The sequence below is a fragment of the Eucyclogobius newberryi genome, unplaced genomic scaffold, assembly GCF_026437365.1.
Source record: "Eucyclogobius newberryi isolate DKJ021-1_F unplaced genomic scaffold, fEucNew1.0.hap1 SCAF_9, whole genome shotgun sequence".
NCBI classification, from domain to species: domain Eukaryota; kingdom Metazoa; phylum Chordata; class Actinopteri; order Gobiiformes; family Gobiidae; genus Eucyclogobius; species Eucyclogobius newberryi.
The window spans coordinates 23,701,840-23,728,139 of NW_027316532.1; the positions used below are offsets into that span (position 1 = coordinate 23,701,840).

General features: G+C 38.7%; 1 protein-coding gene across 21 annotated transcripts in view; it reads left to right on the top strand.

Annotated features, from left to right (window-relative positions):
• The window catches only part of dock7 (dedicator of cytokinesis 7), a 44,605-nt gene extending 18,667 nt beyond the window's left edge, over positions 1–25,938 (top strand). Inside the window, exons 21-52 of one of the 21 annotated variants that reach the window (XM_072439340.1) lie at positions 49–213; positions 414–434; positions 789–958; positions 1,759–1,851; positions 3,552–3,641; positions 4,727–4,822; positions 4,904–5,044; positions 5,138–5,251; positions 5,782–5,949; positions 6,027–6,166; positions 6,265–6,434; positions 6,707–6,882; positions 6,976–7,158; positions 7,756–7,915; positions 9,027–9,123; positions 9,363–9,380; positions 10,835–10,931; positions 11,059–11,193; positions 11,274–11,426; positions 11,523–11,681; positions 11,801–11,901; positions 12,366–12,558; positions 13,308–13,451; positions 13,530–13,661; positions 17,642–17,656; positions 18,940–19,074; positions 19,164–19,253; positions 20,730–20,966; positions 22,279–22,422; positions 23,114–23,220; positions 23,313–23,480; positions 25,038–25,938. In XM_072439340.1, the coding sequence (XP_072295441.1) occupies positions 49–213; positions 414–434; positions 789–958; positions 1,759–1,851; positions 3,552–3,641; positions 4,727–4,822; positions 4,904–5,044; positions 5,138–5,251; positions 5,782–5,949; positions 6,027–6,166; positions 6,265–6,434; positions 6,707–6,882; positions 6,976–7,158; positions 7,756–7,915; positions 9,027–9,123; positions 9,363–9,380; positions 10,835–10,931; positions 11,059–11,193; positions 11,274–11,426; positions 11,523–11,681; positions 11,801–11,901; positions 12,366–12,558; positions 13,308–13,451; positions 13,530–13,661; positions 17,642–17,656; positions 18,940–19,074; positions 19,164–19,253; positions 20,730–20,966; positions 22,279–22,422; positions 23,114–23,220; positions 23,313–23,480; positions 25,038–25,080 (4,055 nt within the window). In that variant the 3' untranslated portion in view covers positions 25,081–25,938. The remainder of the gene's footprint in view (positions 1–48; positions 214–413; positions 435–788; positions 959–1,758; positions 1,852–3,551; positions 3,642–4,726; positions 4,823–4,903; positions 5,045–5,137; positions 5,252–5,781; positions 5,950–6,026; positions 6,167–6,264; positions 6,435–6,706; positions 6,883–6,975; positions 7,159–7,755; positions 7,916–9,026; positions 9,124–9,362; positions 9,381–10,834; positions 10,932–11,058; positions 11,194–11,273; positions 11,427–11,522; positions 11,682–11,800; positions 11,902–12,365; positions 12,559–13,307; positions 13,452–13,529; positions 13,662–17,641; positions 17,657–18,939; positions 19,075–19,163; positions 19,254–20,729; positions 20,967–22,278; positions 22,423–23,113; positions 23,221–23,312; positions 23,481–25,037) is intronic. The other 20 variants (XM_072439341.1, XM_072439346.1, XM_072439342.1 and 17 more) reach the window with 20 other exon arrangements.
• Positions 25,939–26,300: the final 362 nt, after the last annotated feature.

Genomic DNA, 26,300 nt, shown 5'->3' on the forward strand with positions numbered 1-26,300 from the left:
TACAAAGTTAAAGTTGTCTGTTTGCGTTTGTCTCTGTGCCTTGTACAGTGAATCTGGGACAGGCGTCATTTGAGGTCATGGCGTCTATAGTAAACCGGCTCCACAAATATCTGGACACAAGCCAAGACATGCACGGACGCAACAGTCTGCTGTCCTCTTACATCCACTATGTCTTCCGTCTGCCCAGCACCGACCCCAACTCTCCCTCACCTGGTATTCAACACAAACATTAAACTGCATTCTCAACATCCGAATATTTTACTTTCATCATTTCTTTTTGTCAACTTTGTCCAACCCTGAGCTTGGCCTGATTTAATATGCATGCCACAAATTTTAACCTCATTTTCTCCTTATTTTTATTTTATGATTTACTCCTTCTACATTCTGCATATTTTCCTCTGCCTGCTCCACAGACTCCAATTCATCTTCAACAGGTACATTTGTAAATGCTCCATATCATGACTTTTTAAATCCTCTTTGTTGCATTATTTTATCCAGGAGTTTTGTAAAAGTTTTCTATTTTACAGCACATTAAGAGCATGGTAACCAGAAGTGTAATTAGGATGATGAAATTGTAGTAATTCTTCATGCAAAACTTAACCCAGTATGAAGACTATAAATGTGGAAACAGGACACAAAATGCATGTTCTGTATCTTTTGTTATCCTAGTTAAGCCTTTTCTCCACTTTATTACCATGCAGAAAAAAATATGATTTGTTCATAAAATCTTCATCCACATTTATTCTCATTTACAACGTGCTTTATTGTGTGTGCTTGTGTGGTTTTAGGCCCAGGAGGACTTGGAGGTTCTATGCACTATGCAACCATGGCTCGATCGGCCGTGCGACCGGCCAGTCTCAACCTGAACCGCTCCCGTAGCCTCAGCAACAGTAACCCTGACATATCTGGCACACCCACTTCTCCTGATGACGAGGTCCGCGCTATCATCGGCAGCAAAGTAAGGCTTTCACTGCGGTCAGGTCCATGGCTTTCTACAGTTTTTACTCTTAATTCAGTATTTCCTCTGGCACGTGGTGTCAGTCAAATATTTGTCCAGCAGCATTATTGATAAGCGAGGTATTTTAGACTCATAGGGTGAATGTACCAGATGCAGTTTTTAGCTTACATTGTGACAGAGGCCCTGTGCTCAGTGACCCTGAGATATATTTCATCAACATGTAAACCCTATTGCTCATGTGTAAACAAAGGCCTGGACATCTTATCTCTCTAACCGCTGTAACAGCAACCTGCCACACACTTACAGTGTGGACAGTGTCTGAAAGGCAAGATTCAGGGCACTCTTTATCACAGTGCACCATGGTTTCATAGTCGTATATAAGTCACTTGGTCTTTTCAGTCAACTGGGATTTTTCGATCCACTTTTGTTCTTTTCTGGTTTGGTGTGTGGATAATTTGTGACTTGCTTAAATCTTTTTTCTTTCTATTTTAACCCTGTTACTTTGAATGCAGCCACTTGTTTGAAGAATTTTCCCTCTGCTAATATTTTATCCTCCTTCCCTTTTGTGTCCTAGGAAGGGAGAGCTAGTTCTTGCACATCTAAAAGAATATAAATTTATAACTTTACAGAATTCTTATTTTAGATTAAATAAAACCTTTGGGGCTTGGTGTCTTCCTGCAGTTGTGACCTGTGAACCTGTTTAACCTGTAATTATTCCTTCCCTCCTCCTTCCCCCGTGCTGCTCGCTCGTGTCCCCGTTTCCTGCCTGGCCTTGTGTCTCCTGACCTCGGCATCTCTAGGGTTTAGACCGCTCCAACTCGTGGGTACACTCCATGGGCTGTAACAGTGACCCCTGGGGATCCAGCCCTGGGTCTGCTCCAGAAACCGTGCAGGTGGTTTTATCAATGCCCCCTCCTTCACTTGACCTCAGCTAGACCTACTCACCATCATCACATTCAAGGGATATTGCGACACTTGAAGTTTTGGTTTCTTTGTGTAGAGATATAAATCACAAAATTAATGAGTGTAATAGTTTGCATTCATGTACAAGAATTTGAGGATGTTATAATTTCAGATAAAGGGCAGAGGCCTACATAATCTTTATGGGATATTCACTGTTTTTTAAAGAAATATTCAAATATATAATTCGCAGATGTTGAACCTTATCATTTGCGGTATTTGTGAGGGATTTACTCCACAAACTTGGCATATTATTGACTAATGGCACACTTTCTGAAGCTGTCTTTTTATTTATGCTGGCAGAGAAGTCGTTGAAGTTTCAGCCGGTTTTAGTGTCATGTGGATTGGCATCAACATATTCTTAAAATTGATTTATTAACTCATATCCTCCACTTGCCAAAGAAAAATGTCCAAAACTTCAAAGTATTACAATATTCAGTTAAACAGTATCAGTAGATTTACCATTTTAGCATTTAGCTTTCACAAGATCTAACATTGTTTTTTCTCAGTAATCATATTTATATTCACTTTTATTATTATATATTATATTATTATATAGCCCAAAAACACAAGGCAATCGAATATGGTTTGTCGTGGTGTTTTTTTGTAGAGAAAAAAAAGTGATGTTAGATCTTACCTGTACAGTTTTGTTCCTTTAACATCTTTTGCCTGCTAAATATTTAAACTGTTTGTTTGAACCCTCTCACTTCCTGTAGCTATGCATGATCCAACACTAACCATAGCAATAGCTTGTTTCACTGGCGCATGGTGTATCTGCGTATGAGGGAAAGCGTTCACCTGTTCTGTCCTGGTCCAATTCACCTTTTAGTTATTGTTTTTTATATGTTTGTTTTTTCGTTCTTTGTCATTTTAAGTTGTATTTGTGTCGTTTAAGATATATTTAATATGGTTACTCAAAACAAAGATTCTATTTGCCCTGAAATTCAACATAAGACACCGACGTGAAAAGTTTAATTATAGCTATATTAAAGGGAACATATGATGCAAATTAGACTTATGTGAGCTTTTAGCCATGTTATAACGTTGTTCCCTTATCATTAACTTTCTCAAAGTTGTGTTTAGATTGAGTCGATGCATGTTTAAGCAATCTCGTATTGCATGTGAGGTTTGAGTGCTCAGAAAAGTCCTGTTTTCACCTTCTTATCTCTTGTGATTATTCTAAAACTCCGGACTTTGGGTCAAACACGTGAGGTTAAAACATGTCATGTGGTGGCTATTTTCAGCAACAGAAACAAGTAAATGATGGAAATTCACCGTGAAGAGGCGAGGCTTATCTGTATTGCAGTTTACAACAGCCAAAATGTACCATAATGATGTACAGTATGTCATAGTTTAACGCATAATATTATCCTTATTTCAATGTTTAGTAGTGTATGGTTTTTGCATTGACTTGTACTTGTTTGTCTGCTGTGCCCCTGCCTTCGTCTGTCTTCATGTGTGTGCAAATGCGTGTGAGAATGTCCACGGTGTCGTTTCCATGTGTGCGTGTGTGTGTGTGTGTGTGTGGGTGACTGTGGCGGACACATTTTCCTGAGGGGGGAAAAAGGTGCGGCTCCACGCTCCCGTTGCCTCTCCACTAACCTGTTGTCACGTTCATTCATCCCACCCGTAGGCCATGGAGCGCTGTGGCAATCGCATGTCTTCGCACACTGAGAGTTCCAGTTTCTTGCAAAGTTTAACAGGACGATTGCCCACAAAAAAGGTAGAGCCTCTTGCACTTGGGGGAGGAGACAAACCTGCCCAACTCTTTTCGCCTCCTCTCTCGTTTGTCTTGTGGGTGTGTGCATTGGATTTGTTTGATGTTGTGTTTGTGTTGAATGCTGACTGGTCCAATGATCTGCCTCTTTCTTAAAATATTTAAAAGACTTGTCGATATGAATGTTTGCTGGGGTCTGGCTGACACAAAGTCGACTGAACTGATGTCTGCTAAGTGTGAGAAGCTTGTATGCATTTGTCTGTGTGCTGCACACTAATGAACATTTTTATATAGATATTTATATACATGAGTGCTGCTAGTTTAGGCTATGACATGGTTTCAACTACAACATACAGTATAGCATTACAAATAGTTCAGCAATGGAGCTCAACAGTGACTGCCCACACGGTTCCCAACTTTGTTTTTAAATAGTGCATTTTTGAAAGCTTTCTTGGGGCTTAATCTTTGTGATTTCAAAACACAAAAAGAGCTATAATTTTATTTCAAATAGGTTGTCTTTAAATAACCGCTAAGTTATTAAAACATTTTGCCAAATTGGGTTAAATGTATAAGAAATGTTTTATAAATAGAAACTGGATGAAAATGGACATCGGGCTTCGAAGTGGGCGGGACAGTTGAGCTCCATTGAATAGAATTTATTTAAGACGCTTTGACACCTGAGGCACTGTATTGAGTACTTTACCTAATAGTACCAGTTATGAAGAAAACAAATAATGTATTCCAGCTTTTTAGCTAACGACTGTGATTTGCATGGCAGCATTTTGAGTGTGCCACTGTAGCTAACGTGGGCTTCTACATCAATCTACAATCTGCTTTTTCTGTTTACAGTGTTGATTTTCAGTGTTGGGAACCTGCACTGGGAATTGTTTTTCATTTAAAATATATACTGTATACTAGTCTAACAGTAAAAACAATTGATAATCTGACTGATAGACTGACTATAAATGACAAAAAATTGTTACAGTTTTCCTCCATTCTAAATTTAATTTCTTATTCATTTGCATAGTTATGTTACTCTAGTTTTAATACGTTGTGTTAACCTTTACCTGTGTGTTTTGTGTTATCTGTAGCTGTTTCACGAGGAGCTGGCTCTGCAGTGGGTCGTGAGCAGCGGCAGTGTCCGCGAGGGTGCCCTTCAGCAGGCCTGGTTCTTCTTTGAACTGATGGTAGACCACATTTAATATCTACTTTTACATGGCTTAATAGTTCTAAAAGTCAATAAATAAATATACACCCTTTTGTCATAGGTGAAGAGCATTATCCACCACCTGTATTTCACGGAGCGTTTGGAGTCGCCCCGGAAACACCGCTTCCCAGAGCGCTTCATGGATGACATTACAGCCCTGGTCAGCACCATCGCTGGGGATATTGTGTCTCGCTTTCAGAAGGTATGATTTGGATACATATTTTTAACATGACAGTTATTGTTACAGAACATATTTATTGATACAAATGAACATGTTTCTGTTGTGTTAAACTAGGACTTGGAGCTTGTGGAGAGACTTAACACCAGCCTGGCCTTCTTCCTGAATGATTTGCTCTCAGTGATGGACAGGGGATTTGTCTTCACTTTAATAAGGGCTTATTGGAAGCAGGTACACTTCAAACAAAGTAGTAGTAGTGGTAGTAGTGTTTCTGACATATTCATGAGATCTAGTGTCATCACAATACTAAAACTACTATTTTGATACATAGGAAAAGCCTCAATACATAATTGATTTCTATAAAACACCCAATACAATCAATCAATCAATCAATCAATCAATCAAACAAACATAAAAACATTCGAATAGCACAATTCATTTTTGTAGAGAACTATTAATACAAGATCCGCACAGACATAAATACAATGACATCACAATACATTAATTTAATTTGATTTAAATTGCAACACATAAATTGTATTTTATCATGTTCTCATACAATATTACTAGTTTTAATGTGGATCAAGACCATTCTAAAACTATTAGTAACTAACTTGCATCAATTTTGACTGGGGTTACGGTAATCATAGTTTAGATACCGGTACTAGTTTTGATTATGAGCTGGATAATATATTCAGGACTACAACACATTGAAAACAAAACTTTCTAGCAAACCTGCTTAACTTGCTTCTGTTTTGTAGGTGTCAACAAAGCTTTATAATACCCAAAACCCCACACTGGAGTCCCTGAGGCTTGATTTCCTAAGGATCGTGTGCAGCCATGAGCATTATGTCACACTTAACCTGCCGTGCAGCCTGCTCACCCCTCCGGCCTCTCCTTCACCCTCCGTGTCTTCAGCCACTTCCCAGGTCAGGATACATTTGAGCGAAGTCGTTAAGACACTACCAAATATGTCAATAAACGCGACTTGTATTTTTGTCCACAGAGCTCCGGTTTTTCCACTCATGTCCAAGACCAAAAAATTGCCAATATGTTCGAGCTGTCGGTCCCGTTCCGAGAGCAGCACTTTTTGGCTGGGCTGGTGCTGTCTGAGTTGTCTGTCATTCTAGAGCCAGAGAATGAAGTGTAAGTGGACTTTTCCCATTCAAGTCAACTAATAATATTCACTATTATATATTTATTTATCTAACAATCCCGTTGTGTCGTTCTGTTTCGTATTGCAGGATGTTTGGTCTGCATAAGAAGGTTGTGAATGTGGTTCATAACCTGCTCTCCAGCCACGACTCTGACCCGCGGTATGCAGACCCGGAGGTTAAAGCGCGGGTCGCCATGCTTTACCTGCCTCTGATCGGGATTGTCATGGAAGCGCTCCCTCAACTTCACGACTTCACTGGTACGATAATGTGCTCATTTGTGACAGCCGCTTGTTGAGGCGTTTTTGAGCTCTTACATATTTATGTCTGAGATTCTTTTCAATTCAGTTTATTTCTGTAACGCCCGTAATCACAGCACCAGTATGGCTTTATAAATATTGTAGAATCTAACTGAAATCGTTTTCTCACATCTGCCATTTGCTGAGCTTTTCACAAAATCTCACTTTATCTTTTGAAGTTATCTTATTGCTATCAAATGTTCAAAAAATGTTTTCCTCCTTGTGCCGTTAAGAGTCCCATAACCAGTGGGGGCGTCCTGGAGCTCCTCTGGGGGCAGTAGTGAGCAACGCCGGTGAAGAGGCGGAAGGCGAAGCTAACATAATCAGCCAAACGGTCGCCATGGCGATAGCGGGCACCTCCGGCGCGTCGCCCATGTCCCGGCCGGGCAGCTTCTTGCTCAACTCCCAGGTGCGTCGCGGGTTCGAGAGGGGATGGCGTTGTTTTGTCCGTGTTGTCGTGCGCTGTAAAACCCGGTGCTCTGTTTGTAATCTTTCCCTTCAGACTCCTCGTCAACACGGGAGCTTTTCGGCCGAGTCCAGCCGCAGTCTCCTGATCTGTCTGCTGTGGGTGCTCAAAAACGCCGACGAGCTGGTGCTGCAGAAGTGGTTCACCGACCTCTCCGTGACCCAGCTCAACCGCCTCCTGGACCTGCTTTACCTCTGCGTCTCCTGCTTCGAATACAAGGTAACGGGACGCAAAGGCACGAGCCGACCTAACGAGCGATGATTTTTCTCGTCTGATAATGACGCTTTCGCCGAAACACAGTATTAACCAAGACGGAAAACAGAAAGTACAGTTCCTTTCCCATAAAACGCCAATTACTTTTCACAAAATTGGTCCAAAAACATGTTGTGTAACTACAGAAGTGCACGGAATAAATACAAGCGTTACCATTATGTGACCGTCTGGACCAACAACAGCCAGTAAATAGTCATAATTTATTGATTGATCTTATCCTGAATCATTATCCTGGAAGTGATACCTGATAATTTACATTACATTTATTGATATTGGTCTATCTCCAGGGTTAACCTCATCTTTATTTATGCACATCGCAAAGTATCTTCCTTTGTGAATAAATACATTTAACCTTAGCTCACCAGAAATATTTAACCTTACTTTTCAGTTGTTTTGCCTCTACTCGTCTGTTTGCTTCTGGGTGCTTTCTTGCTGCTGTTTTTCTGCTTCTAACTGGCTTTGCTTGCCGAGTGCTGTGCTGCAAATAACTCCCTGGCTTCTTCTCTGTCCACTCACCCTCACCCTCGGCGTCATGGATACAAGGCCCATGTTGTGTTCACAATGCAGGGGAAAAAGGCGTTTGAGCGAATGAACAGCCTGACGTTCAAGAAATCCAAAGACATGAAAGCCAAACTGGAGGAAGCCATTTTGGGGAGCATCGGCGCCAGGCAGGAGATGGTTCGCCGCAGCCGTGGTCAGCTCGGTAAGATTGTACGAGTTCACGCTAACGTCATACTGGGCACGGGAAGTTTGGGATTTCTACCAAAAAACGGTCACACAACTTTTACCTCGGTTACTAACTGAGAAATGTTGAGTCTGTCTAGGAAATACCAATATTGCTAATAGTCCAAAAAGCAGATAATTGCAAAAAATAATAACATCAGTGAACATTCAGTCCTTTCAGTAGCGCCCTCTGGTGGTCAGTAGGGACTTAATGGAACGCTTGTAATTGAGTAATTGAATAAATGCTGGATGGATAGAACATTCCTGTCCAAGACAGACATTTCCAGAGTGACAAACCGGTTGTAGAGCCTCCACCAGAAAAGTTGCACAGTGCACCTTTAAGCAAGCGATTTTAAAACATTTGAAATTGTGTCGCTCAAAAGTAAATTATTAGCTGATGGCTTCTCCCACAGCTCCAGTGAACATGCCAATACTGTTAGTTTTACTTTACATGTTTTAAGTTAATCTGAGTGCGTACACATCCAATCGCACATCACATATACCGTATTTTCTGGACTATAAGTCGCACCGGAGTATAAATCGCACCAGCCAAAAAAATGCATACTAGAGAAGAAAAAACATATAAGTCGCACTGGAGTATGAAATGCGGTTGCAAGTGTGAAAATAACAAATACTATCACATATAAGTCGCTCCGGAGTATAAGTATAAATATATAAGTATAAATATAAGTATAAGTCTCAACCCGGCCAAAACTATGAAAAAAGGTGCGACTTGTAGTGCGGAAAATATGGTATCTATGGCGTTTTATTGCTCGGTGCAGATCCTAGTATTTACAGGAGTGATGTTTACATGCAATATCTCTAATCTATAACCTGTTGTAGTCTGATTAGAGAAATTCCAATAACAACCCCCCGAATATACTCTGCGGTTCATAAATCATGTTATAACTGAAGCACGGGAGAAATGCAGTTGAGTTGTTTATGTAGGTGTCAAGGTAGTGACTGATGTTCCAGTGGGGTTGAGTTTGTCTAACCTGCACAAGGTGGATTCTGCAATTCTGTCACGTTTCATTGTGTAAACACGTTTTTACTGCGGTGTCAAAGTCGGTAACTATTTCGCCATGGTTTAGAGCGGAGTCCTTCTGGCAGTGCTTTTGGCAGCCAAGAAAACCTGCGCTGGAGAAAGGACATGACGCACTGGAGGCAAAACAGTGAAAAGTTGGACAAGTATGTTTTTTGCGTTTTTTTTTTCTCTAAAAGTGGGCATTTATATATTTTTATGGTTTATCGAGGAGTCATACACCAATATTTGTGTTCCCTATCCTTCCTTGCATCACAACATTGAATCATTCCCATGTTATTTTATTATAAGAACAGAGTATGTTTTCATTCCTGTTCTTAACTTGATCCTATTTATCATTTTTGTTAACTCTCATTTGTTTTCTCATGTTGCTGTGTTTATGTAGGAGTCACAGATCAGTCAGGTATTGTATGGACATTTGCTGTGTGCTCAGTACATTTAAGGCAATGCTTTAGTTTCCCATTCATCCTGTATCCACATGCATGTGTCCAACGTTTCAGTCAAACATATTTACAATCACGTGGAGAGGTTTATTACAGTTAGTGCACCCGTTTAAACAAATGCACATACTCTTAACAATCACTTACCTGCTTGTTTCTATGGAGATGTTATTGCTCTGCCTGTAACGTTCCGCATTATTGAATTTAACTTCATCACCATAGAAAGAATACTTTTCAAGGATGCTTTTAACACCTGTAATTGAAAACATGCAAGATACATACGTTTAAGATCGATACTGTGGAACATTTTAAGCAAAGAAGTTACATCTCCATGGACACAAATGGGTAAGACAAGGCAAGTTCATTTGTAGCGCACAGTTTGTACCCAAAGTAGTTAAAAGTGCTTTACAGAACAGGAAAAGGTGCATTAAAATCACAATACAAACATATACACACATAAATGATCATTCGAGGCCTGTCTCAAATCATCAGGAAGTTCCACATTTGAGCTCCATGAAACGAAACGCCACCAGCAAAGTTACGCAGTGCACCATTAAAGCCTGGGGGACATAAATGCCCATCACACAACACTTTTATTCAACACTCTAAAAGAAAGGCGATCGATTTAGTGTTTTGCACATTTTTGGCTCATGCATTTGAATACTCTGACCTCCCGCCAGCCCAGACCCTCCCATCTGACTCCGGTCCCAGTAACAATGTTTGTTTCTGGTACATACAGTCTGTCGCTGTCTTTGCAGTGGGTCTGTTGTGCTTTTAACCCATGTGCTTGTTTTTGGGGCTGCAGTTTATGTGTGTTCTCTTGGTGGGTGCAAGTGAATTATATTAGATAATAGATCATTTCACGTAGGTCACGATGTTTGTAGGTACTTTAGATCAATGTATTTACCGGTAGTCTATGTAGCATTTGGTGTGGTTGGAAAGTGTTTATTGATGCAGTGGTTTTTGAAGGTGGTTTTTACTATACTCATCTTTAAATAAAACATAGGTGGAACAATATTTTTGGTGTGCTCAATACTTAACATGGATACGTTTATTTCTTTAAGTCTGTTGTTATTTTTATGTAGTATAAGATTTGAGTTGTACAGGGTGGAATAAGTACCTTCCAAGCTCAGGTTTTTTAACAATATTATACATTTAGAAAAGGATTTACTGTGATTATTATGTCAGCGGCATAAAGTACTTTCAATATTACCATTTATTGAGATGTTTATCAGTAGCAATATATCACATGTGTCATCTGAACAGGCTTGGATAAATGGTTTGAGAGAGGAATTGTATATGCTAAAGTGTGTATTCATTTGATATAGAGTTACATTAACTTGTTTTGAGAAGTAGAATTATTAAATTATTGATAATAATTAAGATTTCGAGTCTCATGTTTTGTTTCTAACTTCAGGACAAGAGCAGAGCTGGAACATGAAGCACTTATTGATGGAAATCTTGCAACAGAGGCCAACCTTATTATTCTGGACACATTGGAAATCATTGTGCAGGTATGAAAGAAAGAAAGAAAGTCAAACATCGGAAAGATTGATTTAATATTTCGCATCAATTGTATGAGTAAAATATAACTTCAGGGATGCAAAGGTGACGCCTAACTCCAGCGGTTTGTGCTTTCAGACCGTCTCAGTGACAGAATCCAAAGAGAGCATCCTGGGAGGAGTCCTGAAGGTGCTGCTACACAGTATGGCCTGTAACCAGAGCGCCCTCTACCTGCAGCATTGCTTCGCTACACAACGAGCGCTTGTGTCTAAAGTATGTCTCCTTTATTTACAAAAAAAACACCTCACACCCGTTCTCATTTATTCTTGTAATTGTTTATGTTGCATCTGCAGTTTCCTGAGCTGCTGTTCGAGGAGGAGACGGAGCAGTGCGCAGATCTGTGTTTGCGTTTGTTGAGGAGCTGCAGCAGTAGCATCAGCACAATCCGCTCTCACGCCAGCGCCTCTCTCTACCTCCTCATGCGGCAGAACTTTGAGATCGGAAATGTGAGGATTCAAATGCACTAAAATGGCCTAAACTTAAAATGCGTAAGAGGCATATCACATTGATTTGTATTTGTGTTGTGTGTGTGTGTTTTCCAGAACTTTGCCCGGGTGAAAATGCAGGTGACGATGTCCCTCTCGTCACTGGTGGGAACGTCGCAAAATTTCAACGAAGAGTTCTTACGTCGCTCCCTGAAAACCATTCTCACGTACGCAGAGGAGGACCTGGAGCTGAGGGAAACGACATTCCCAGACCAGGTACACACGTCGAATTTATCGTCTAAAGAAGTCACTACGCGGATACTTATCAATACTGAACTCTCTGTTGCTTTTTGTCATGCATTTTTGGATAATATAAGCCGCTTTTTGTCTTGCAGGTTCAGGACCTTGTATTTAATTTGCACATGATCCTCTCGGACACGGTGAAGATGAAAGAGCATCAGGAAGATCCAGAGATGCTGATTGATCTGATGTACAGGTAAAAACTGCGTCCACCTTATTTATCCTCTGCATCAGCACAAACCAGGAATGTCAGGATGATTCGGTTAATCGATTCTCAATATAATCTTATGAAGAACAATATGAATCGCTGAACAAATAATTATTGTGACTGTTTTAGAAGCAAAAAATAACTTATTCAGTTCAATTCATACTCTCGATTTATAAAGCCTTTATATCTGGCTGTTTATGTTAACGTCTTATCTTAAGTCGATTATTAACTTGACTTTATCATTTGATTTCATGAGATCTATTAGACAATTTGAATGAGATTTTTTGTGTTTTATCATTGATGTCAATAATCATGAATGATTGTTGAATTGAGATGTTTCTTCTTACAATAATCGTAACACTAACATTTGATATTGTGACATCTCTAGTACAAACACATTGAGGCATAAAGTGTTTGCACTGGTGTGACCTGTGATAACTCTTGCCCTCCAGAATCGCTAAGGGTTACCAAACGTCTCCAGACCTGCGGCTCACGTGGCTCCAGAACATGGCAGGCAAACATTCAGAGAGGAACAACCACGCAGAGGCTGCCCAGTGTTTGGTGCACAGCGCCGCCCTGGTGGCTGAATACCTCAGTATGTTGGAGGATCGCAAGTATCTGCCTGTGGGCTGTGTCACTTTCCAGGTAAGTTAATGTGATCCTCTCCAAATGTGTCCTTTTTAGTCGATTAAGTGGCGAGTCTGTTTTAGAGTTTGATTATGTCATAATTTCAGATGGCAGGCAGGGCCTTATAGAACTCTATTAGAGATTAATTGTTTTTGAAAGAAATATCCAAACTTATGATTCACAAATGTCGGCTCCAAAAACGTTCCATTCACTTATGCATTAAAGCCCTTTCAACTGACAACAACTCATATTTTTGGGTTGAATAATGGTTGTTCAATAAATAATAGCTGGAATCATATTTTGGGGCTCATTCATTTATTTTACAGTTTATTTATTTAATTTTTCCACATGTGGCATTTTTTTTGTTATGTTTTTGCAATACAACATGATTTGAGCTGTAGAGGATCGAATAAGTAGCTTCTTTTGACTCATTCTAGACTAAAGAAAGTAAAGAAGTATGTGTAAGTGTTTAATTCTGCTATTTATTTGTCACAGAACATACTTATTTACAGGTATATATTGTGTCAGTGGCTTAAAGTTGTTTAAATATTATCGTTCAGTAATATATCACACTCCAAAATGTGTTGTTGCTGTTATAGGCCTAATAATGACATCATTTTCAAAACCTATTGTGAAAGAAAATGATATTTTGTTTATCTATTCTGGCTTTAACTTTATGCCATTTTTGTTTAATGCCGAGTAATTACAGCATAAAGTTATTCTTATTATGTAAAGGGAATTGACTTTGAAATGTCTTTGTGCCTCAGAACATCTCTTCAAACGTGCTGGAGGAGTCTGCGGTCTCTGACGACGTGGTGTCTCCAGATGAAGAGGGCATTTGCTCCGGAAAATACTTCACAGAAATAGGTTTAGTTGGACTTCTAGAGCAAGCCGCTGCCTCTTTCTCCATGGTAACGTCATCATCATCGTCATAGCGTCTCATCACATTTTATGGACCAAACTCAAATTGGTCGCACTCTGTATTCTAGGCGGGCATGTACGAAGCGGTAAATGAAGTTTATAAAGTACTCATCCCGATCCACGAAGCAAACCGGGACGCAAAGAAGCTGGCAACGATTCATGGTAAACTGCAAGAAGCCTTTGGGAAAATAGTGCATCAGGTAAAGACTCACCTGCGCTGTGAAGAACATGTACTGCTTATCACCGGAACACCACACATACTTCTACATACTAGTGCACACATACTTCTACATACTTGTGCATACATACTTCTACATACATACTTCTACATACTTGTGTATACATACTTGTGCATACATACTTCTACAAACATACTTCTACATACTTGTGCATACATACTTCTACAAACTTACTTCTACATACTTGTGCATACATACTTCTACATACATACTTCTACATACTTGTGCATACATACTTCTACAAACATACTTCTACATACTTGTGCATACATACTTCTACAAACATACTTCTACATACTTGTGCATACATACTTCTACATACATACTTCTACATACTTGTGCATACACACTTGTGCATACATACTTGTGCATACATACTTCTACATACTTGTGCATACATACTTGTGCATACATACTTCTACATACATACTTCTACATACTTGTGCATACATACTTCTACATACATACTTCTACATACTTGTAAGTAAGTAAGTAAGTAAATTTTATTTATATAGCACCTTTCACAGACAGAGGTCACAAAGTGCTTCACAAAACACAGAATAAAACAATAAAAACACACAAAAAAAAAAAACATTACAGTGAGCAATACATATACAACAATATACAGTAAAATCAGTCCGTAAAACAAGTGCATTTAAAAGGCTTGACTAAATAAAAAGGTTTTAAGCTGACCCTTAAAAGCAGTAACTGAGTCCAGTGACCGTAGGGAGAACGGAAGATCGTTCCAGAGTCTGGGGGCAACTGCCTGGAAGGATCTGTCTCCTCTGGTCCGAAAACGGGTGCGAGGAACCGACAACAGTTTCTGATCCAAGGACCTTAGTGAGCGAGAGGGAGCGTACGGTTTAATCAGATCGCTGATGTACGATGGGACCTGACCATTTAAAGCTCTAAAAGTTAAAACAAGAATTTTAAACTGTATCCGGTAGGAGACCGGCAGCCAGTGAAGGGCTTTAAGAATGGGTGAAATGTGGGCCCTTCTATTTGTGCGGGTCAAGATCCTCGCTGCAGAGTTCTGGACCAGCTGCAGACGAGAGAGTTCCTTCTTATTAAGACAGGAAAACAAGCTTTTACAGTAGTCTGAACGTGAAGACACAAATGCATGAATTATAAGTTCCAGGTCATTTTGAGACACCATTTTCCTGAGCTTAGAGATTTTCCTCAACTGAAAGAAACAGTTCCTCGTCAACAGCTTGGAGTGGTGCTCTAAAGACATGTCTTTGTCAAAGGCAACACCCAAGTTTCTAAGACTTGGTTTAGCAGTCTGACCTAAAACACCCAAGTACTGGTTTATCCCTGGAATGGCATCATCAGGGGCAATAATCAGAGTTTCTGTTTTGTCTGCATTTAGCTGCAAGGAGTTTTTACTCAGCCATTGTTTAATTTGCACTAAACAACTGACCAAGGAGTTCAGTTTCTGGATCTCAGAAGGTTTAAAAGAGCAATATAGCTGAATATCGTCAGTGAACAGGTGATAGGACACATCACTAAACTCTTTAATGATCATTCCCAGGGGAATTATATAAAGCAGAAATAGGACGGGGCCCAATACATACTTCTACATACATACTTTTACATACTTGTGTATACATACTTGTGTATACATACTTGTGCATACATACTTTTACAAACATACTTCTACATACTTGTGCATACATACTTCTACATACATACTTCTACATACTTGTGCATACATACTTGTGCATACATACTTCTACATACATACTTCTACATACTTGTGTGTACATACTTGTGCATACATACTTTTACAAACATACTTCTACATACTTGTGTATACATACTTCTACATACATACTTCTACATACTTGTGTATACATACTTGTGCATACATACTTTTACAAACATACTTCTACATACTTGTGCATACATACTTCTACATACATACTTCTACATACTTGTTCATACAAACTTGTGCATACATACTTCTACATACTTGTGCATACATACTTCTACATACATACTTCTACATACTTGTGCATACATACTTCTACATACATACTTCTACATACTTGTGTATACATACTTCTGCATACATACATCTACATACTTGTGTATACATACTTGTGCATACATACTTTTACAAACATACTTCTACATACTTGTGCATACATACTTCTACAAACATACTTCTACATACTTGTGTATACATACTTCTGCATACATACATCTACATACTTGTGTATACATACTTGTGCATACATACTTTTACAAACATACTTCTACATACTTGTGCATACATACTTCTACAAACATACTTCTACATACTTGTGTATACATACTTCTGCATACATACTTCTACATACTTGTGTATACATACTTCTACATACATACTTCTACATACTTGTGTATACATACTTGTGCATACATACTTTTACAAACATACTTCTACATACTTGTGCATACATACTTCTACATACATACTTCTACATACTTGTTCATACAAACTTGTGCATACATACTTCTACATACTTGTGCATACATACTTCTACATACATACTTCTACATACTTGTGCATACATACTTCTACATACATACTTCTACATACTTGTGCATACATACTTCTACATACATACTTCTACATACTTGTGTATACATACTTCTGCATACATACATCTACATACTTGTGTATACATACTTGTGCATACATACTTTTACAAACATACTTCTACATACTTGTGCATACATACTTCTACAAACATACTTCTACATACTTGTGCATACATACTTCTACATACATACTTCTACATACTTGTGCATACATACTTCTACATACATACTTCTACATACTTGTGTATACATACTTCTGCATACATACATCTACATACTTGTGTATACATACTTGTGCATACATACTTTTACAAACATACTTCTACATACTTGTGCATACATACTTCTACATACATACTTCTACATACTTGTTCATACAAACTTGTGCATACATACTTCTACATACATACTTCTACATACTTGTACACATATACTTCTACATACATACTTCTACATACTTTTGCATACATACTTGTGCACACATACTTCTTCATACTTGTGCATACATACTTCTACATACTTGTACATACATACTTCTACATATGTGTGCATACATACTTCTACATACGTGTGCATACATACTTGTGCATACATACTTCTTCATACTTGTGCATACATACTTCTTCATACTTGTGCATACATACTTCTACATACTTGTACATACATACTTCTACATACGTGTGCATACATACTTTTGCATACATACTTCTACATACTTGTGCATACATACTTGTACATACGCACTTGTACATACATACTTGTAAGTGACATATACATACCGGTAGATATTAACATTGACAAAGCTTGGTGCAGTTTTGAGATTTCAGTTGTATATTTTGAGTATAATTTATTTGATTTAGCCTTGATTATTATACACCTGACATGCTTTATTTACAGCAGTAAAGTATGAAGCATGATATTTGGGATCATAATCTAGACTTGCCCCAAAGGCCATTCTTGTGACTGAAATACTAGTGTGCAGTTTATGTTGACACAAGAACTGATGCTAAAGCAACACTGCACCCAAAAATCACAATCAGAAAAGTTTTATTGTCAGTTACAGAAGGGAACAGTGCAGTGAGTCATTAAATGATGGTTAAAGTGACAGTGTTCAGGAAGTGTTCATGGGTCCAACGGCAGATGGGAAAGAAACTGTTCTTGTGGCTGGAGGTTCTGGTCCGGATAGACTGTAGCCTCCTGCCTGAGGGGAGTGGCCTCCTGCCTGAGGGGAGTGGCTCAAATGATAAACAATGATAATCCTGGCTGTGGCTTTACTGGGGTTGGTTCCTCTGGTGTGGTCCGTGTGTGTGTGTGTGTGTTGTGTTCACATGTCCTGTATTCTCTTTGTCACACAGAGTACTGGCTGGGAGGTAGGTGGCTAACTGGTTTCTGCTTGGCCCTGCTTATGTTGTATATGTTTTTGTATTTGATTTTCTCATCTCGTTTGCTAGCTTTGGGCGTTCTTTTGCTCTATTTGCTTTGTCACACACATCAAATCCATTAACATCTGCAGACATGTGCACTGCCCCCTGCTGGGGACACTTTCCCTCTGTCTCCCTCCTGTGGCTGTGGAGAAGTAACTCGATGTAACTATGGAGTGTTGTCAGGCTGTGCATGGCAGCCTCAGTGACATAAATGACCAAAGAGTCAGTGAATGCATCACCTGCACACACCCCTCATCTCCTCTGTCCACTGTGTGTCATCTCAAAGCCAGGGCTCGATTTCAGCTCCTCAGAGTGAACATCTCTCTTTGTTGCAGCACAAACACTGGTCAAACGTGGACCACATTAATGCAGGATATTTTTGTCATAGTAATTTTGATTGAATTTATTTTGTATCTTTTGTTCCTCTGGTTTATTCTCTATAGTTTTTCAGTAAATCGATCCCTGATTTTTTTTGTTCATACATTGTTCTTTTTAACATTATTAACATTTATTTGTATTGCATGAAACGTGAGACACTTTGTTTACCTCTTGCCTGCACTGTGGGTGCATGGTGTGTTAAAGGGAACTTCTCTCTTTTCTTTGCTCTTTGCATGGTCTTGATTCAGTTTGTTTTTCAAAAACGGTGAAGGTATTTTGTTCTTAGTATCATAATGTTTTTTTGTTTGTTTTATTCTTTGGTGGCGCCCAATCCTGATTAAATTTGTTCTGTTTTCTCCTTTTTGATTACCCTGGTTGCTGATCCTTCCTTCCCACTTTACTTAATTGTGTCTTTTGGTAAGTTTTGAGGGGCTCTTAAAACCATCTGTAATGTTTTTTGTCAAATTCATGGACTGAAGACTTAGAATCACCCACAGTTTACAGTCTAATACACTTTCTCTGTTTCATCAAATCTCTGGGGTTTCAAATAATGCGTATACAGTTTCTAGTTGGTCCCTTTTATTCATTTATTTTGATCAAATCGTTTGAATCGAGTTGTATTAGTTATTGTTACCCAGGCTTTATTTGGTGAATATTGTCAACGTCAAGTGGAGCTTTTTTGTGCTCATCCTGCACATCGGTCTCGGAATTCATCTAAATATAAGTCGCTATAATGTACACTGCACCGTAAATATCCACGACATGTCACAGCTTAACAAAACTACTTCTCTAATCCAGCGGTGCGATTATAATGTTTTATTTGCACACTAATATTGTGACTTCTCTCGCAGAACGGAAAGCGGATGTTCGGCACGTACTTCCGAGTGGGATTTTACGGCTCAAAGTTCGGGGACTTGGACGAGCAGGAGTTTGTTTACAAAGAGCCGGCCATCACGAAGCTGGCGGAAATCTCACACCGGCTCGAGGTGAACGAGAACGTCAAAGGAGAGCGTTCAAACTGTGGCCAATCTGCACGTTTTCCTGTGAATAATCAAACACGCTGTTTGTGTTTTAGGGTTTCTACGGGGAGCGATTTGGAGAAGAACAGGTAGAAGTCATTAAAGACTCCAACCCGGTGGACAAGTGCAAACTAGACCCGAATAAGGTTTGTAGAAGAGTTTACTAGGTTTGAATCATTAATCAAGGGTTATATATGTTGAATAATTCATAAAAAGGTACTAAATACATGATGTAGTTGTTATGCACAGACAAGACAGTTCTCCACCTTTTGAGGAAATATAGATTCATGATGAAATGAAGAAAATGCTAAATATATAATTAGTTTTTGTCAGTAATGCCATGAGTCGTTTGTGTTGATAACATAAGACTGAACTTTACTGATTTCACAAGGGAAGAATTAATGTACGATGATAAGAATGAAGATAAGAATAAAGACATAAGAAAAGATGCAGAACGGACTTCATTTTGCTTCCAAAAATCATCAAAATTCTTTTAATTTATCAGAAAAATAGACCTAATTGAATTTGAAAATCGTCAGTTTTCTATACAAATATTTTAAAATGATTCTTAAAAATGTCTTATGCAGTTGACAACTTTTTTAAACCTACAGAACACAGCATATTTAACCAACCACACAACAAAATCTGTACATATTACGGTAACTAACCAACAGAAATGTGGCCGAGTGATAAGGTAACAAAATAAATCAATCATAGTGATGGTTTAAGAGTCAGTGTATGTTGCAAACTAGCTGCGTATCGAGTTATAATCTGGAACTTAATGTCTCTGAATATTGTCATTTAAAATAAAGACTAATCTTAATGTTAATGTAAACTGAAGTCATACCAGGGCTTAACAGATCATCAATACCTGAGTTCAATATTTGGCTACTCTACCCTCTGAAGAGCAGTTAGTAGAAGTACAAAGTGAAAGGAAATGACTAAAGTAAAAGTAAGAAGATTTTTACTAAAAAAAATAACTGTCTGGAAGTAAGTTTATGTAACTGGAAAAATAGCAGCAGAAATTCATATCTGATGGAGCGGTCAACATAAAGCTTTTGTCAAAGAGTAAACACTTTTAGTCAAGTAAGAGTACAATTACAGTGTCGACTATTTTTAAGAATCATTTTTTAATATTTTTTAATTGAATTTAGAAAAAACTCAATTATGTAATTTTTTCCTGTTAAATTAAAAGAAATTTGACGATTTTAGAAGCAAAATCAAGTACTTTCTACTCAGCCTTTCCTCAAAAAAGTAAACTTAATGTAAAGTTATTTTTATCTTGCCGTTTATGTCAAATGGATCATTCAGAAAGTTTGATTCCATAAAGCAGGTCACACATGAGAAAACAAGCAGGAAAGTTATTGTTGTTTTTGTCGCGATCAATAATCGTGAATAATCATTAACATAAAACTTGTGTCACTCACAGTGCAAAGAGTAAACAACACTTTTAGTCTAGTAAGAGTACAATTACAGTGTCGACTATATCACTCAAGTAGGAATAAAATATGATGTCCTGAAACTACTCCGAGAAGAACTTTGACAGAGCGTGCATCCTTTAGTGGCACAAATATGGTTACGTGTGCGTAATCTTACACAACGGGCGTGTTTCTCTCCCGCAGGCCTTCATCCAGATCACGTACGTGGAGCCGTACTTCGACACGTACGAAATGAAGGACCGCATCACGTACTTCGACAAGAACTACAACCTGCGGCGCTTCGTGTACTGCACTCCCTTCACGCTGGACGGACGCGCTCACGGCGACCTGCATGAGCAGTACAAGCGCAAGACGCTCCTCACCACGTCGCACGCCTTCCCCTACATCAAGACTCGCATCAACATCATCCACAAAGAGGAGGTGAGCTGAAGGCCAAAGGGTTAAACGCAGGGGAAAAAGCCACACCGCTTACGCTACTGCTGATTGGCGCCATCAACTGGTTAGAATGTGCAACTGGCGCCGTGCAATTCATCCAGTTTTAATGGTCAATGATCAACTTTAGTGTTTTTATCAATCAGCTAATCCTGTTGTTAAAAGCATGCGAGTTCAGACTTTAAAGGAAGAAGTTTGACCTATTTTTGTGTGTGTTAAATGGCAATCATTCCAGTGTTATGTTTGGAAACTTGATTTTAGTAAGACACAATAAATGATTTTCGCTTACATTTAATGTAAGCGAAAATCATGATAGAAAAAAATCACCCACTCGTATCACTTAGACACGTTTCTGTTGATTAGTTACCGTAATATGTGCAGATTGTGTTGTGTGGTTGGGTAAATATGCCGTATTCTGTAAGTTTCAAAAAGTTATCAACTGCACAAGAAAAAACTTGCTGTTGTCGGGATGGCAAGTTTATTCAGTTCATCAATGATTGTTATTTTTTTATGTCACAATGTAATCGTAAAGACTAAAAACATTATGATCATGACATTTTTAACAGTAATTTTAAAATATTCTTATAGAAAACTGACAATTTTCAAACTAAATTAGAATAAATTTGACAATTTTAGAAGCAAAATTAAGTAATACATTTTTTTTACTTTTAATAAAATTAAGTAATTTTTATCTTGCTGTTCATTCAGAAAGTTTGATTCCATAAAGCAGTAATGAGAAAACAAGAAGGAAAGATTTTTTTTTATTTTATTTGTTGTTTTGTTCGTGATCAATAATCGTGAATAATCATTAAAATTGCAACGTTTGTTCTCACAATAATCGTCAGACTAACATTTAAAATCGTGACATTCCTATTCTGTCGACAACTGATGAATAAGCCATGGTAATAAAACTTATGAGCAATATTTATATACTTTAGGGATCAGGTTCAACATTTGTGATTTTTTTTATCTTCAGTACAAAAATTCTTAATAAATTCATACATTTATTTAGAAAAAGTGGCTCTTGTTGCTATTGTCAGTGAACAAATCCCCAAACTAGGAACTTGCACCGGCGTTAAGGTGCGACATACAACAATAAATAATAACAATGACAGAAAAATATATCAAATAAGGCATGCATAAAGTTAGGAATGTACTAATAAAATAAAAAATCTGAACCAAAAAGCTCACACCCACACAGCATTCCCAAATCAGACAAATCCAATGTTTCCAAATGTACTTCAAACGCCTTTAAAGTTATTTCACGATGTCAACGTTGTGTTTTCCACCTCGATTCCAGATCATATCCACTCCCATCGAAGTGGCCATTGAGGACATGCAGAAGAAGACGCAGGAGCTGGCCTTCGCCACTCACCAGGATCCTGCCGACGCCAAGATGCTCCAGATGGTCCTCCAGGGCTCGGTGGGCACCACGGTCAACCAGGTAACAACCACAACAACAACAACAACAACAACAAGATGAGTTTTGTGAAGTTCTGTCACGTGTGAGTTCCTGGTGGGTTCTGGGAGGTTCTGAGGGCGGGGCAAAGGTCTATGGGCGGAGTCTAAATATGTTTCATATCCAGTAAACAGTCGGTCGCTTTCACTCATAAGTCCACATTTTGAAGCGTGATATATTACTACAGGAAATATCACAGTAAACTACTACACCCTAAAGCTGGATAATCCCAGTGAATTATTGTATTATGAGTGTAAAATATCATTAAAATATTGAACATCTGTTATATCTTTAGAGTTGAATAATGGCAATGAATTCAGCCCACTCATAACAAAGATAGTAAACATGAACCAGGTCAATAAATGTGCATTCATTCTGACTTCAGCTCAGTTTTAAAGCAGAACTAAACAACATTTTCACGTGTTGATCGTCTTTGTAAGTCATCTGACATCTGTTTGACAATGTTAAATGTTTTTGAGTGTGTTTTATCTTATTATGATAAAGATAGAAAAATGTGTGAAAAAAAAGAAGCTTTTACGTCTATTTTCAGGCAAAGTATTATGTCAGAGATATTTACTGCTAGTTCTGCTTTAAACCAAAGAGATCCTGAAACGATGTGACGTCCCGTGATACAAGCTATTTGTGCATCTAAAATGTGTTTTTATTGTTTTCTCAGGGTCCTCTAGAGGTCGCTCAAGTGTTCCTGTCAGAAATCCCGAGTGACCCTAAACTTTACAGACATCACAACAAACTACGGCTCTGCTTCAAAGACTTCACCAAGAGGTTTGTGCTCAATTTCACTTCATTTAAAAGGGATTAAGACGACTTCATCTGTGAACTGCAACGTCTCAATGCGTCTGGTTTGAACTCCAAAGGTGCGAGGACGCTCTGCGAAAGAACAAGAGCCTGATCGGTCCGGACCAGAAGGAGTACCAGAGGGAGCTGGAGAGGAACTACCACCGCCTGAAGGAGGCGCTGCAGCCGCTCATCAACAGGAAGATCCCACAGCTTTATAAACCTGTCCTGCAGGTGAACGCACACAGGTGAGACTTCTTTTTATGCAGGAAATGATGAATCAAAAACATAATCAGGCAGTTTAAATGTGACTTATTTTAAAAGGGTTCAAATGTCACTTTTAACCGTATTTTCCGGACTAGAAGTCGCACCGGACTATAAGTCGCACCAGCCAAAAAATGCATAATAGAGAAGAAAAAAACATATATATGTTGCACTGGAGTATGAGATGTGGTCGCAAGTGTGAAAATAACAAATAATATCACATATAAGTCACTCCGGAGTGAGTATAGTATATAAGTATAAATATAAGTATAAGTCGCACCCCGGCCAAAACTATGAAAAAAGCAACTTGTGCGACTTATAGTCCAGAAAATACGGTACTTGGTTTCATTTGTAGGTATTAAATGCTTTTATTTTACCTTTGTAACAATCCAGCAGCAAACGGACAGCTTGATCAGGTATTTCGATATTGTCATGTTTCGTTCCTGTTTGGTCAATGCTTTTTCCTCATTGATATGAAATGCTGGCTCGTCCTGAAAGTTTGTCCAGCTAAAGTTCATCAGGGGCCGACTGCTGCACGTTTAACATTGGAACAGCCATTATCTCATCAAATATTGCATGAGCACCGGCGTGTACCAAAGAGCGGTCAGTGTCTGGACGCGCCACATCACCCCCGGCGCGCCTCATATTTCCCAACACTGCACCGACCAAAGAGGCGGTTTGTCTGTGTGTTGGCGTCACGCAATCGTCACAGCTTTCGTGCGTCTGCTGCATGAGAATGTACAACGGCCAAATGGAATAAGCTTCAGCACCAGAGTTTAGGGGAGCGAATGAAATACCGTATTTTCCAGACTATAAGTCGCACTTTTTTCATAGTTCTTCCCGGGGTTGCGACTTATACTCCGGAGCGACTAATGTGATATTATTTTCACACTGACAACCACATGACGGCGCTCTAGGCTCTAAGCGACGCAGAAGAAGAATCTGCACTTCCTCTTCCTCTGGAGTTTGTGGAGTTGTTTAGAAGTGACACAGAGGAAGAAGAATTCAATGGATTTAGTGATTTGGGGTAAAACTGATGCTTTGGTAAACTTGTTAGCATGTTCTTTATGCTATAGTTATCTGAATAACTGTTAATATGTTACGTTAACATACCAGACACTTACCACAGTTCTGTCTGTGCCTCATGTAGCTGAAGGTGTTAGCGTTAGCATACGTACACCTATTCACCATGTTCTCTCATCTGCTATTATTTTAAATTGCATTTCAAGATGAAATGTCTCAAATAAATTTCCACAAAAATGCGACTTATACTCCAGTGCGACTTATATGTTTTTTTCTTCTCTATTATGCATTTTTTGGCTGGTGCGACTTATACTCCGGAAAATATGGTATGCACACAAACGTAAAGCTGCTGAGCGTCCGGAACAATGCCGCACCGTCACCGTAGTTACACATTTACTCGTCAAGTCAAAAAGCTCACGTGAAGTTGAGCTTTCTAAACTGTATTACGTGTGAACAGGAAATACGCAGCCGTCCTTTCTTCATGTCCTCATTGTCATCATCCCTTTCTCTTTTCGCAGAGATTCCTTCAGCCGACTGAGTCTTCGCAAACTCGACGTCTGAGGGAGACGAGCGCGTAAACGAGAGACTTTGCAATATTAATTTATTCAAATGTAAATATGTGTTTTAATTCGGTCAGTGTTCCGAGAGAGAGAGAGAGAGAGAGAGTCTATAGCGTTTGAGCTTGGTACGTCATTCCAGTGTCTTCTTGATTTGTTTACAGACTGTTACACAATCGGAGGCTTGAACAAACGGAGCGTGCAGTTAAAAAAATAAAACCATGACATTTCATTTAAAGGCGCCTTGTGTAACCTTTGCGGCGGCCGTGTTATTGCTTTACCTGTTGTTTCTACTTCTATAAAGAAACGGTACGAATGGGTGTTTTTTGAGCAATTTAAACACAAGATATATCGGTTTTCTTGCTCTGTTGAAGACGTTTCCAGGCAAAGCAATTCACTTTCCGTGCAGAAATGTTACATAATGCACCTTTAAACCCGTGTATCTTCTCTGATTGTTCATTTTCCTTTCAACAACTGCTGCCTTGAAGAGCACCTGAATGCTCGGGAAAAAAAACGCTTTATCGGTTCATAAAAGTGCCAAAACTTGCTTTTCCCGCTAAATGTTTTTTCCCGCAAGAGCAACTATTTTAAAAGAATCGAGGTGTCTTTTTAATTTACTAATATATAACGTGTCAAATATTGTGTTCGATTTCCTTTCGTGTGCACTTTTCACGGTGTAGCAATGCGTTTTGACGACTTGAAATATGACGTGAGCGATACAAGGTGAAGAAGGAAAAAAAAAAAATCATGCAAAAAAGGTGTTCTATTATTTATCAGTGTTTTGTTTTGGTACTTTGCAACCTCTGTACGATTTTGTTTCATTTTACATATTTTACAAAATAAATATTTTAATGTTCAAAAAGGTTGTCAGTGTTTTTTCGTCGTCATAGTTTATTTCTTTATTTCCAGACTCGGAGTATGTAAACGAACAAAAACGCACAATGTAAGACATACACAGAGACTAAAACGGCACACAAAAAAAAAACATATTTGAAGCATTTTATTGAACATAATTAGTATAACTGTCAGTGATAACTGACTGTAGTTACGTCTAATTAGGACTGTCCCGTTGCTCAAAGATATCAGACTGAAATGAACAATGACTGCAGACAGTTTTTGTTCTCAATTTTAGAACTATGAACTATGAACTCGGGTCTCAAAACTCCGGCCGTGGACATCGTAATAAACTAAATACACACATTTGATAAACTTTGGACTAAATGA